This window comes from Monodon monoceros, unplaced genomic scaffold (assembly GCF_005190385.1).
Source record: "Monodon monoceros isolate NGI ecotype Baffin Bay Population unplaced genomic scaffold, NGI_Narwhal_1 Super_Scaffold_15, whole genome shotgun sequence".
Taxonomy (NCBI): domain Eukaryota; kingdom Metazoa; phylum Chordata; class Mammalia; order Artiodactyla; family Monodontidae; genus Monodon; species Monodon monoceros.
In genome coordinates this window covers 20,547,270-20,561,276 of record NW_021703771.1, presented here as the reverse complement: position 1 = coordinate 20,561,276, position 14,007 = coordinate 20,547,270, and the positions used below count along the sequence as shown (strand labels likewise).

The 14,007-nt window shown below is 39.6% G+C and overlaps 1 protein-coding gene across 7 annotated transcripts in view; it reads left to right on the top strand.

Annotated features, from left to right (window-relative positions):
• The window catches only part of RARS2 (arginyl-tRNA synthetase 2, mitochondrial), a 118,918-nt gene that overhangs the window by 38,852 nt on the left and 66,059 nt on the right, over positions 1 to 14,007 (top strand). For all 7 annotated transcript variants that reach the window (XR_003793642.1, XR_003793641.1, XR_003793643.1 and 4 more), the window contains exons 3-5: positions 3,384 to 3,486; positions 4,879 to 4,962; positions 12,150 to 12,247. Coding sequence is in view for 2 of the 7 variants with exons in the window: in XM_029223323.1 (XP_029079156.1) it covers positions 3,384 to 3,486; positions 4,879 to 4,962; positions 12,150 to 12,247 (285 nt within the window). In the remaining 5 variants the exon portion in view is untranslated. The remainder of the gene's footprint in view (positions 1 to 3,383; positions 3,487 to 4,878; positions 4,963 to 12,149; positions 12,248 to 14,007) is intronic.

The window sequence follows — 14,007 nt, the reverse complement described above, 5'->3', positions numbered from 1 at the left end:
TGTAGGGTTTTTTTTTCCCCTTTTGTTGCTGTAAATATATCATCCACTCCCTTCTTTTCAGCCCACAGAGTAGTAATTTCCACTGCTCTTCCAATTCACTGATCCATCCTCTGTATCATCTAGCCTACTATTAATTTCTTGTAGTGTATTTTTATTTCAGTTGTTGTATGCTTTAGCTCTGTTTGATTCTACTTTATATTTTCTATTTGTTTAAAACTTCTCCCTCTGTTCATCCATTTTCCCAAGCATCTTTGTGATCATTACCTTAAACTCTTTATTGGGTAGATTGCTTATCTCCACTTCACCCAGTTCTTCTTCTGGGGTTTTATCTTGTTCCTTCATTTGGAATGTATTTCTCTGAGACCTCATTTTGTCTAATTCTGTTTTTATTTCTATATATTTGGTAGGTTGGTTACATTTCCTATTCTAGACAAGTGATCCTATGTAGAAAACTTCATATGGGTCCTAGCAGCACGCTCCCCTCTGGTCACTAGAGTCATATGCTTTAGAGGTGTCCCCTATGTGGGCTTTTTGGGTCTCTCTGTTGTGGCAGGCTGACTACTGTGGGCATGCAAGTAGGCCTGGCTCTTTTGTGGGTAGGACAGTGGGTTGCCAGGCCCTGCCTTGTGTGAAGGCTGCCAGTCACTGGTAGGTGGGGCCAGACCCTGGTGCAGTGGAGCTCATGGCCAGGGGAGTCCAGGTCCTGGTGCCAGCCAATAGATGGCTGGGGCCTGGTCACCAGGCAACTGGCTATAGAGCCCCAGTGGGTCCTAGGGCTAGTGCTGACCCATTGGTGGGCAGAGCCAGGTCCTGGCATCTGTAGCTGCAAGGCCCTAGTGGTCCCAGTGTTGGTGTCAGCCCACTAGGGCTGGGCCAAGGCCCAGTAGGTTCCAGGGCTAGTGCCTGCTCACTGGTAGGCAGGGCCAAGTCCCAGGGCAGCTGGTGGGGCTATGTCCCTGCCCAGCTGGCTGCTTGGCCTGATGCGTACAATTATTGGTGCTGACAGGTTGGTCAGGAGGGCTGGGTCCTGGTGTGGCTGGCTGTGTTGCCAGGGGAGTCCAGGGCCTGGTGCAGGCCAGCAGGTGGGGCAGGGCTGGGTCAGAAGGCGACTGGCTACAGAGCTGCAGGGGTCCTGGGGCTAATGCTGGCCCTCTGGTGGGGAGCTAAGTCCTGGGGTGGCTGGCTGCAGGGCTCAGAGTCCCAGAGCTAGTGTTAGCTTGCTGACGGATAGGGCCATTGGTGTTGGGTGGTCCCGGGGCTGGTGGTGGCCTCCTGGTGGGCAGGGTCGATTCTTGACAGGGCTGGTGATGGCCCACTGGTGAGTGTGGTCATATCCTGACATGGCTGGCTGAGGTGCCCAAGCTATCCTGGAGGTGATGTCAGCGTTCTGTTGGGTGGGGATGTGTCCCAGTGGGTCCAGAGTGTAATGCTGACCCACTAGTGGGCGAAGCTGTGTCTCTTGCTGCAGGGCCTAGGGAGTCGCAGGGCTGGTGTCCACCCCACTGGGTAAAGAGGGTCCTATGACCACCTCTGGCAGCTTGGGGGTCCCTGGGCTAGTGTCAGCCCACTGGTAGGTGGGACCAGGTCCCTGGCCTGGGGTATCCCAGAGGTGGTGAGGACTGGCTGGTGCATGAAGCTGGGTCCCAGCACTAATAAGCTAGAGGGAGGGTTTCAAAATGGCACGTACCAGCACCAGTGTCCTGACAGGGTGAGCTCCCTAAATTGGCTGCTGTCAGCATCTCTGTCCCCAGGGTGAGCTCCATTTTCCTCCTGCTCTTTGGAAGGCTCTCCAAGATCTGCAGGTGGGTCTGACACATGCTCCTTTCGAGTTATGCTTTTGCCCTGGTCTTAGAGCTTGTGAAATTTTGTGTGCACCCTTTAAGAGTGGAGTTTATATTTCCCACAGTCCTCTGGCTCTCCTGAAAGTAAGCCCCACTGGCTTTCAAAACCAAAATGCTGCAGGCTCATCTTCCCGGTGTAGACCCCCAGGCTGGAGAGCCCAGTGTGGGGCTTTGCTCCTTGGAGAAAACCTCTGTAATTGTAATTATCCTCCCATTTGTGGGTCTTGACTCTCCCACATCTCTGCCCCTTACTAGTTTCATTGTGGTTCCTTCCTTAGTGGTAGGAGATCCTAGTCTTCAGGTGGATTTCATGGATAGTTGCTCTGTAAATCGCTGCAATTTTGGTGTGCATGTGGAAGGAAGGAAGTTCAGGGTCTTCAATTCTGCCGCCCTGGTCACTTCTCAAGTCTCAGGAAAATTCTTAATGGTCATTATTGACTAGATTCTTTAATGTGATCAGAAGCCACACAGAATTTTTTAGACATGTGCCTGAATTTCAAGAGTGGTAAGAAGGAAGTGATTTGTGCTCCTCTATTTTGCATTACAGATGGGCTAGACAGATAATGGTTCAACCCACTTATCCTGCCCATGAAGTCTCATTCTCTAGTTCATTATTAAACATCAGAGGATGTTCAGTGTTGGTAATTATGTGGATGTTTGTATATTAATTAAAATTATTTTTACACCTAGAAGATTTCAAACTGCAGAAAATTTATAGCGAATAATGTAATGAACACTCATGCTCACTTTCGAATATGTCAGGTCTTAATTTTTTTCCAAATTTTTGTTTTCAGAAATCAAACATTATAGATACCATTGAAGCCACCTGTATATACTTCTTTGATTCCACTCCCTACCATCCTTTCCTAGGGATAACTGCTCTTCTGAAGCAAAGGATTGTTTTCACTAATTGGTTGCTTTGTGTTTCTTTCTTGGTTTCTTTGTTTTTGCATTGTTTCATCACCAGCCCAATGAAAAGAACAGCACTGTCTGCCTCCCTAAGGAACTACTCAGTGTTAAGAAGAATATTCTTCCTCTCATGTTGAAACTCAGATTACAACATTTTTTAAAAATTGTGCTTTGGTCATCTGAAGGTCAGTGAAGGGACTTGAATGAAGGAAGCTTGTGGAATAGTGGAAGAAGATTTGTACTGATAGAAGCAGTCAAGAGACTTGAGCTTTTTACTGAGTCTGCTTATTAGTTGCAGGAGGATTTTTTAGGGGAGACGTTGAACTTGCCGGACATAATTTTTCACATCTATCAAATAAGGTGGTTGCTCTGCCTCTCCCACAGAGATATCATAAAGCTACAACTAGGTAAGGGAAGCGGAAGAGTTTTGTAAGGTGATGCAAGATAAAGTTCTAAATCGATACAAGGTGATGATATTTCTGATTGCTTTATATTTTGAAAGTGTAATTCCTTCTGATAAAATTGTGTCAATGTAGAGAACACAGAGTAATTAGTCTTTTTCATTTGTTTGTTTGTTACACTAGTAATGTTTTTAAGGTAACAGCCTTTTCCTGTTTCAATGTCTGTCTTTAGAGAAGTAGCTGACTTTCAGCTTTCTGTGGATTCTCTATTGGAAAACAACAATGACCATTCAAGACCAGATATTCAACTTCAAACCGTGAGACTGGCAGAGAAGGTACTTTAGCACTATTATCTCTTTTTGACATTATAATAAATGTAGTATTTCAAAGAAAAAACTACTCTGCAAGCTATCTCTGCAGGCTATCTCAGCCATAATAATGAATTTAATAGCGTTTTTTCCCAAGGCACCTTGAAAAGTATAATTTAAATTTATTTTAGCTGCATACTATAAGGTTAGGATGGTTTTTGAAATCAGGTATAAAACATTCCTCTTGAGCTGACATTATTCAAGTTATTGATTAACTACTTACAGGAAGACTGAAGTGTTCATTAAATTTACAGATTGAAGCTGGATGGACTTCTGAATTTAGGAGAGCAAGCTTGATAAATTAGAGCAGTGGGTTGCAGTTTTAAAAATAAGCTTCTGGGAAGATGAACGTTAAAATATGAGAAGAAATGATTAGATGTAAATAGAATCATGATTGCAGAGAAGAAGTGGTTAGATGATTTAACAAACCTCTTCCATTTCTAATTTCTCTGATGGGTTCCGTATCTAAAAGAGGAATTGAAAGGATTGTGGTGAATGACCACATCTAAATTGTTAGCATAATACCTTCAGAAAAGCAGGTTTGGGGGAAGTTTTTTTTTTTTAAATAAGGTTATTACATGTGACACAGAAGAGGGCATGGGCACACTGAAGAGTCCAAACAATGAAAGTCACTTTCATAGAAAAAAATGTTTAAAGAATGAATATGATAAAGGAGCTTTGGTAGCTAAGTAAATGTTTATTTGACCACAAAAATTACCCCAGATTTTTATCAGGAAGTATACCAGGAATAAAATTATCCTAATTACAAGATTTATTTCCTCCTTCTCCTGTGAGTTCTCAAAAATAAAGGCTAGTGGCTCCTCAGTGACAGCAGGAATTTCTTCATGCTTCATGGGTGTCTCGGGTGCTTTGAACATCTAGTTGGTTAAAAATGTAAAGCGTATCCATTGAAGACCGAGCATTTAAATTATTTACATTTTATGTGTGGGTGTGAGTTGTTCTAGCGGATGCCCTGACAGAATGTCACGCTCTGTCACTCTCATGCAAGGCGGATGAAATAAAAAGAATTCATTGCATGTCAAGGTACATAGGGTGGGGGTAAAGTGATGCTCCCTTTTTTCCACGTTAGAAAGAGAATTTGAAGTGAGAGAATGGGAAGGTGGAAGAGAGAGACTTCGAATACAGAGTAGCATTCTAGCCCGGAAAAGAAGAAAACGTGTAAATGCAAATAGAATGACAGAACTGGGGAGATGGGCTAAAGCCGAGGTCCAGACACAATGACTGTGAGAGAGGACCCACCTGCTGCCCTTGGGAGCCAATCTGATAGGATCAGAGCTACAAAGCTCATTAAGCCTATTTCATAACATGCCTGTTTTACTTGATTTGTTATCTTTTCAGCTAAAATGTGACACAGTGGTGAGTGAAATCAGCACTGGTCCAGGGACTGTAAATTTCAAAATAAACAGAGAACTATTAACAAAGGTAAGGATGGGTTATGTTGCAGCTGTTGCACCTTCACTCATTCCCTCTACTTCAGCTACAGTGGTTTCCCTCCAGTTCTTAAAACTTACCGTGCCTCCTCTTGCCTTAGAATCTTTGCACATTCTGATCCCTCTGCCTGGAGTGCCACCCCAAGTTAAATCTGCTTATCCTACAGATCTTGAGGTTCCCTAGCAGTGCCTTTCTGACCCCTTCATTCATATACGCTCACAACACTGTATATGTGTCCTTTGCAAAACTTATTGTAGTTGCTATCTTACATCTTTTTTCTATAACTTTATTTTTTAATTAATTTTTTATTTATTTTTTTTTTTTTTTTTTTCCTGGCTGTGCCGCGCAGCAAGCAGGATCTTAATTCCCTGACCAAGGATCAAACCTGTGCCCCCTGCAGTGGAAGTGCAGAACTCTAACCATAGACCGCCAGGGAATTCCCAGTTTGATTAATGCCTATTGCTCTTTAAACTCTAATTTCCATTAGGACTTATAGCATCTGTTTTTCTCACATCCCCAGTTCCTAGCACAGTGCCAGGCATGCAGTAGGTGCGAGATAACTATTGTTAAATGAATTAATGGACTCCATATTGAATACAAGAAAAGTACTGCTGGTTTCACTCTCTGGTAGCCTATAATCTGTTGGAAGCATAAGATTTATATAAGAGAAACCATAAGACAGTTCTTTTAATAAAACAATAAATTTTTTTAAAAAAGTGATTGATTCAATAAGCATAAGAAACATCAGATATGGTAAAATCTGGATGACCTGAAGGAGTTGGGGAAACCTCATAGAGGAGTTGGGTCTCCCTTGAGTGAGCCCATGGAGGACAAGTAATCCTGGATATGAGACCATTTGTTCAGTTTTATCTCAATTGAACTTTAAAATTTATCATAATGCATGGTTTGGTCTATTAATTTAAAAAAAGAAATACACACCAGTGTTGGATTGGTCAGACTTAGTATGTGCTATGGTCTTGAATTGAAAATAACTGTAAAACCAAAATTTCTAATAATATAGTTTCTTCCCAAGGTTACATAGTTTACAGACATTTACCCATCAGCCCTATAATTCTTCTGAAGGAGAGTTAGTATTTCATGCTTGTCTCTAGATCTTTGAACTCTTTTATCTTTTTTTCACTGTTAGTTCAAGACAAACTTGTTAAACCAAAATCCGTCACAAGGACAAGAAAAATTTGTTATGAGCTTTTTAAAAAGCGTCTACAACTTGTTGGGCTCTTGATAACATTTCGTGTCAACTTAGCAAACCAGTGAATCTAATGTACCATTTTTAAATAAGTGACTCTTTCCTCCAGTTGCTGTCTCAGTGTTTATGGAAGGAGAAATGGAACTTGCCAACATGCCTTCCAAACTTTAGGCCATTTGATAGGCAATTTTACTATGGGAAAATGTGCTACGGTAGATGGAGTTTGCCTTTATAGCCAGCTTAGCTGAAAGAAATATAGTTTATATTTCGAGGCAAGGCATAGTTAATAATTTAAAATTTCAATGGCCATGAATTTTCATGCTTTATTACAATTAATTAACTAGGAGATTTTATCTGTTTAAGGATGCCCACTAGCTCACTTATTAAATATATTCCCAAATCCTTCTCAATTGACAACGGAGGGAAAGAGTTAGGGCTTTGAGGTCCAGCTACTGTTTCTCACATGGAAACCTTCCCTTCCTTGTAGCTTTGAGGATCTGGATATTAGTGTGACTTTCTTTAAAGGAACAAGCAGATTGCTTACAGTACCCTGCTCAGTGTCACAGTAAAGATACATCCTAGAGCAGTGAACACCCATAGTCTGAAAAAGGGAGTATTGAATGTACCTGTGTTACAATTTTTTAATAATAATTCTTATCTGCTCAAAGCCTAATTTCTTCTACACGTGGCTCCATTATTTTCAGGCCTTAAACAATGTTCATTTGCATGTCTGAAGTTTTCAGATCATATCAAGAAAATTCAATCCTTCTTAGGACCATTATAAAACTTTTTTTTTCCATGTTAAAGTTATTGAGATTCACATGTAGCCAATGATCTATGTCCAAAACTTACTCCTCAAGCAGAGAATTATGAATTTGTATCATTGTTTCCACATGTACAAACTTAGCCTTGCATAAAATGTATCTGTTCTTGCATTGCAATTGAATTACTAGCACTGGCAGCACCAGAGATGATTAAATGTTAGCTTAGGTTTGGATCACTAATAATGGCTTATAATGTCTTCATATAAATCATCATCAAAGGTAGGAGGCTAAAATGTAAAATTAAATGTAGTAGGAACTGCCAAATCTCTGAGACTAGATAATACATTTTTCAAAGCTAGAAGAACTTATCATTGTGAAGAACTATCACTTTGGTACCAGACTTCTACCTGGCAGTAGTCTATAGATGACTTTCAGAAGAAACTAACTTTGAATAATAGTTAATTCAGTTTATGGGGAGAAAAAAGAGAAAATATGAGTTTAACCAAATAGGAAAAAGGCAAACAAAATCCTGTTTTTTAGGTGTGCCTTAGAAATATACAGTGGATAATACAATTTTTTATTTCGCATGCACACATGCATTTTTATTTGCCGAATTCAACTGTGCATGCTCTAACAAAACTTAAGGGGAAAAAAAGAAAGAGATACTGATTTAAGTGGCTCTAACTCTGCTCATTATTTCACTAATTGAGTTTATGTCAATAGGCAGTGGATGCATTCAAGTCATGGGTAGTGTCAATTAGCTGAACACATGGAAAGAATTAATGATTAAGCACTTTTCAGGTATTGACTAAGGAACTGACCAGTCAAGTAGTGGTAACTTCCTTAGAAGTTCTTTTGAGAGCTGTCAAGAAATGCTGACCAGGGACTTCCCTGGTGGCGCAGTGGTTAAGAATCCGCCTGCCAATGCAGGGGACACGGGTTCAAGCCCTGGTCCCGGAAGATCCCACATGCCACGGAGCAGTTAAGCCCATGCACCACAACTACTGAGCCTATGCTCTAGAGCCTGTGAGCCACAACTACTGAAGCCCACATGGCCTAGAGCCTGTGCTCCGCAACAAGAGAAGCTACCGCAATGAGAAGCCCGTGCACCGCAACAAAGAGTAGCCCCCACTCGCCACAACTAGAGAAAGCCTGTGCACAGCACTGAAGACCCAACGCAGCCAAAGATAAATATATAACATAAATTTAAAATATATATTGACCAATAAAGAATTAGATAAAATGACAGAATCATCCACAGAAAATATAACGGTGGTGGATAAACAGAAAGCACCCGCCTATTGGAATATTTGTTAATTTGCTAAAGCATTCCAAAAAGTTAAACCTTTGAAAGATTTAATTTCTGGTTATGGATTCTTTATGTACCTACATTTACATTACTGAGTACCTCTTACCTTTAAACGTACATATTGGTGAATAGATGGGCCTCTAACTTACTCTATTAAAATATCAGAGAACTTTACTAGCTCACTGACATTCTTCTTTGTGCCCACTAATTCAATAAACTTCCTGCTTATTATTTGCCAGGGACTGCATTACTGAAATCTGAAGACAAAATGGCATGTATCTTGCCCTCAAGGAGCTTATGATCTAAAAAAGCAAAGCATAAAAAATATTACAGTGTAATGTGTGATGGCTAGACAGTGGGATGAATCATATAATGAGGGCATGTATAAGATGCAGTCCTGGTGTAAAGAAAGGTACATGTAAATTTTTTTTTTTCCCTACTCCCTCAAAGTAATTCTGTCTCAAAGAGACGGGAGATAACCTTGAATTGGGATGAAGATAAAGAATATACTTGGGAGATACAAGGGCAGGCATTCCAGGCAGAGGGGACAGTTTGGGACAGTACAGTCAAAAACATGGCATTGTCTGGAAATCAGGAGGTGACTGAGTATGATTTGCACATAGGATGGCATGGGGGAGGATATGAAATTACACAGTATGAAAGACCTTACATGCTCTACATAAGAGTTTCAGCTTTTTCTTCTGTCATTATTTTCCATGGTGTGTTATGTGTACCACAGGTGGCACACATGATTTTTTGGTATTTCTTACGCTTATGAAATTTATTTCATTTTAATAGTTATATGTCATCAAAAAAACTAACACAACTTGTCATTTTTATGGATATTACAATGTGCCTTTCAACAAATCAGTTTCCTCAAAATTAAAAGTAAAAATGATGTGCATGTAAAGTAAAAACCCAGAAACTGGGAAAATCTCTTAAGTGGTAGGGAATCATTGAAGGCTTTAAACAGAACAGAGACCTGATTAAATATGTATATTATATAAGGAGATAGTTAGGTGCTATTGTTCTTTTGTAGTTGTTTTTGTAGCGGTGTAGCTGACAGATGATGACAGTCTAAACCAGGGCAGAGGGGAAAATTATAATATGTAGGAGACAGCACGCACAGGGTTTGGTGATTAACAGGTGGTTGGTTCTGGAGGTTGAGGGAAAAGGGTAGATCTTAGGAACTCCTCCTAGGTTTCTGACTTGGTTAGCTGGGGGGGTTCAGAGTGAAATTTGTGGAAATGAAGAACGTTGAAGGAAGAGGAGTATATTCTGTTTGAAGTGCCTGAGAGAGATGTTTAATCCTGAGTTGACTATCAATCTGTAGCACAAGATTCTGGTAGGTAAGTAGTAAAGTCTTAGGACTTTACACCTAGGAGAAGTGTAAAGTAAGGAGCTAGAAGCAAGAAAGGAGCACAGGGTAGGGAGTGGGGGCAGGCAGTGGAAGAGGGGTCTTCAAAGGAAATAAAGGAAGGCAAAATTCAGTAGAATGATGTCACTACAACCAAGGAAGCTGGGTAGTTGCAAGGAGAAGGGAATAGTAATCAGCTAAAATGATGCTTGAAAGGTAGTTACCCCGGGGGAAAGCAGGAAGGGACCAGGATTAGGGCAGATGAACAAAAGGGACTCTAGACTTCAGCCTTATCTTAATTTGTCTAATTTTTTAATTTTACGAAAAGAATGTATTCATAAAGTAATGTATTAAACACGATTTAAGTGTTCAATTGGGTTTGGCATTTAGAATACTGATTTTGAGAGCACTTTCAGTGAAATGGTAGAGAAAAAAGCTAGCTAGTTAGCAGGTAGGTCGAATTGTCAGTGAATGGTTTGGAAGTGGAGCATGTAAGATCGTCCTTTATTGAAGTTGCTTTTTTTTTGTTTATGCCGGCGAAATCAATGAACCAAGGGTCATTTGTTAAAGAGAATTCTAACTTACCACTGTTAACCTTTTGTGGAGTCTACCATCTGTTACATAAAAAGGGATAGAAAGTCAAAAGGATGGGTACGCCTTAACCTTTGAATAATCTGAGTATGAATTACCTCTCATTTACATTTACCTTCTCACTTGCAATCTTCTTGTGACCCATGTTCTTGGAGTAACAAACATTTAATGGGTCCCTCATGTAGGACAGGCACTATTGTACTTGATGTTTGTATATTAGTCCTTTCTCTGTATGTCCTAATGCACAGTGTCAGTGAAGAGAATATTTTCTTTGTCCTTGGGCAAATACACACTTAGTTCTTTCATCTATTAAGTGGAAAGTGTTGCCCATTTTAAGATTGTGAGGCTTAAAATATAACAAAGAAGCATCTAGACTTGAGCCTGGCACTCTATAGATGCTTCTTAAAAGTGTTGCTTTGTTGCCTCCTACTACCTTCTCTGCCTTTTCCATTAAGTGACTGTCTTTTTTTTTTTTTAATTATTTATGTCTTTGGTTGTGTTGGGTCTTTGTTGCTGTATGCAGGCTTTCTCTAGTTGCGTTGTTGCAGTGCGTGAGCTTCTCATTGTAGTGGCTTCTCTTGTTGCGGAGCACGGGCTCCACGCGCACGGGCTCAGTAGTTGTGGCGCACGAGCTTAGTTGCTCCGCAGTATGTGGGATCTTCCTGGACCAGGGATCAAACCCATGTCCCCTGAACTGGCACAGGGATTCTTAACCACTGTGCTACCAGGGAAGTCCCAAAGTGACTGTCTTAACCAGCTCTTATGATAGTAGAATCCTTCATGTCATAAACTACATTTTTAGGACTTCAAATACTGTGTGTGAAGCAAATATCAGTATGAGTAAATCAAAACCTATCAGTAATTTCAAAATCCTACAGTAAAAAGTAGATACATAAATAAGTGCATCATCATTGTTAGCAAAAAATAAAGTATGAATTTTGTGAACCATACAGTAATTCTATGTTATTTAACCTGGAATATGTTTTGGCAGTTTCTGTGATATCTCCTTGCTTTTTACTTATGTGGCCAAGAGGAACTTAAATTATAAATTTTTATTTATTTTCTACCATTACTGTGATCATTAGTATCACAAAAGTAGCAGCACCATGCAGATTTAACACATAAGCTGTGGAGTGAACAAAGTTTTTGCAGTATGACCTTGGGAAAGTTACTTAACCAGTCTGAGCTTCTGTTTCCTCATTTGTAAAAATATACTCATCTCTTAGGGTTGTTGTGAGAATTAATACATATAATACATATAAAATGTTTAGTACAGTGCCTGGCACATAATATGCATTTGATAAATATTAGATGCTGGGGCTTCCCTGGTGGCGTAGTGGTTGAGAATCTGCCTGCTAATGCAGGGGACACAGGTTCGAGCCCTGGTCTGGGAGGATCCCACATGCCACGGAGCAACTAGGCCCATGAGCCACAACTACTGAGCCTGCGCGTCTGGAGCTTGTGCTCCGCAACAAGAGAGGCCGCCATAGTGAGAGGCCCGCGCACCGCGATGAAGAGTGGCCGCCACTTGCCACAACTAGAGAAAGCCCTCGCACAGAAACGAAGACCCAACACAGCCAAAAAAAAAAAAAGAAAATATATTAGATGCTGCTTCTGGTTTTGTTGTTTCTATTTGCTGTGGGACTTTTGGCAATTACCTCTCTAAGCTTCAGTTTCTTCATCTGTAAAGTATCTACATCATTCGCTACTATAAGGATGAATAGACATGATGTATAAAAGGGCAAAGAGGCCCCGTAGATGTTAACTTGTGTTATGACTGCTCTGACTAGCATTAGCGATAGAAGAAGGTGGTACTGCTAACAATACTATAAAATTCTCAGTTCCATAAATTAGAATGTGAAAATTAGCAATAGTTAGTTCTCAGTAACAAAATAATTAAGAAAATTGCACATTTTTTCTTCATTAAGTCCCATACCTTTTACTTTTCAGACAGTACTACAAGAAGTGATTGAAGATGGCTCAAAATATGGATTAAAAAGTGAACTTTTTTCTGGCCTTCCCCAGAAGAAGATCGTGGTTGAGTTCAGGTGAGTGCCTACCCATCATACGTGTTGGTTAATCAACTGGCTGGGCAGGTGAGTGTTTTACTGTTTTCATCTGGGATCTCACAGAATTACACATGGAAAAATTAAAAATTAGTTAGATTATTTCCTTAAAATCACAGTGAGTTGATCATTAAACCATGAATAAAAATTTAGGACTTTAATCAAATTACCTACTGGTTATTATGTTTCTTTTTTAATTATGTATTAACAGTTTTGTGGGTTTTTTTTTTTTTGGAAGATCTTGTTCTTCCTTTTAGTAGACTCCTAAAGCACAGATAATGGTTACTATCATATTAGGAATTTCAGAGTAATGTGATTATCAGAGAACAAGCTTTGTTGTGTTGTAATGTATGTATATATATTTTTAGCTTTATTGAGGTATAATTGACAAATAAAATTGTAAGATAAAGTGTACAACATGATGATTTGATATATGTATACATTGTGAGAGGATTTCCCCCTTTGAGTTAGTAAATACATCTATCACCTCACATATTTACTTTTTGTGTATGTGTGTGAGAACATTTGTTCTACTTGCTTAGCAAATTTCAATTATACAATACAGTGTTATCAACCATAGTCACTTTGTTATACATTAGGTCCTCAGAACTTATTCGTCTTATAGCTGAACGTTTGCACCCTTTTACCAACCTCTCCTTATTTCCCCCAGCCTCCAGCCCCAGACAAGCACTTCTCCAGTCTCTGTTTCTGGGAGTTTGACTTTTAGTCTTTAGATCCCACATATAAGTGATACCATGCAGTATTTGTCTTTCTCTGTCTGGCTCATTTTACTTAGCTTAATGCCCTACAGTTTCATCCATGTTGTTGCAAATGACAGAATTTCCTTCATTTTTAAGGCTGAATAATATTCCATTATGTATACATACCACATTTTCTTTATCCATTCATCTACTGATGGACACCTATGTTGTTTCCATACCTTGGCTATTGTGAATAATGCTGCAGTGAACATGGGAGTACAGATTTCTCTTCAAGATAATTTGTTTCCTTTGGATATATACCCAGAAGTGGGATTGCTGGATCATGGAAAAGATTGTTTTTAAATTACTGGGTTTTATACTCAAATTATCCCAAATTAGGCTCCTTTATTCTCTTTGCATGTCCCCTTAAGCCTTGCTGTACTTTTCTTTTTGGCATAAGATGTTCCAACCTTACTCAGACCTGGAATTGTCCATGTCCCCCAAGAAGTCCTGGTTCCTTTTTGTGAGGGAGGTATTTAGAAGCCAAGTTCTGGACTGTAGGAGTGCTTATTACTACTGGAACTCAATTTTTACTGATGTTACCAATTCGAATCCAACATCACAAGGTCTATTACATGTAATGCGTATTATTTAAAATTACCAGAGAAATAGCCTGACGTTTTAATGTGCCTCTAAATAGTCTTCATGATAACTTTCTTATATGCCATCAACAAAACCATCTAATCTATGACTGGCTTTTAGGTAACCAAAAAAGAAGAGGGGTCACTTTCAGGGTACAGCTGACAGGATGACAGCTCTTGAACATTGTTAGAGATATTGTATTTGCCTTCCTAACAGCCAAGGAAGAGCTTCGATGAGCTGTTTTCCCACTTAGAAAGATAGAACTTGCTAGAGCCTTTGTCTTAAGTATATGTTTTTGTGGAAGATTTTTAAAAATTGACATGGCAGATATTATTTCAAGTTTTCTAACTCATTATTATAATTTATGATGATAACTTAGTTAAACTTAGTTATGATTAG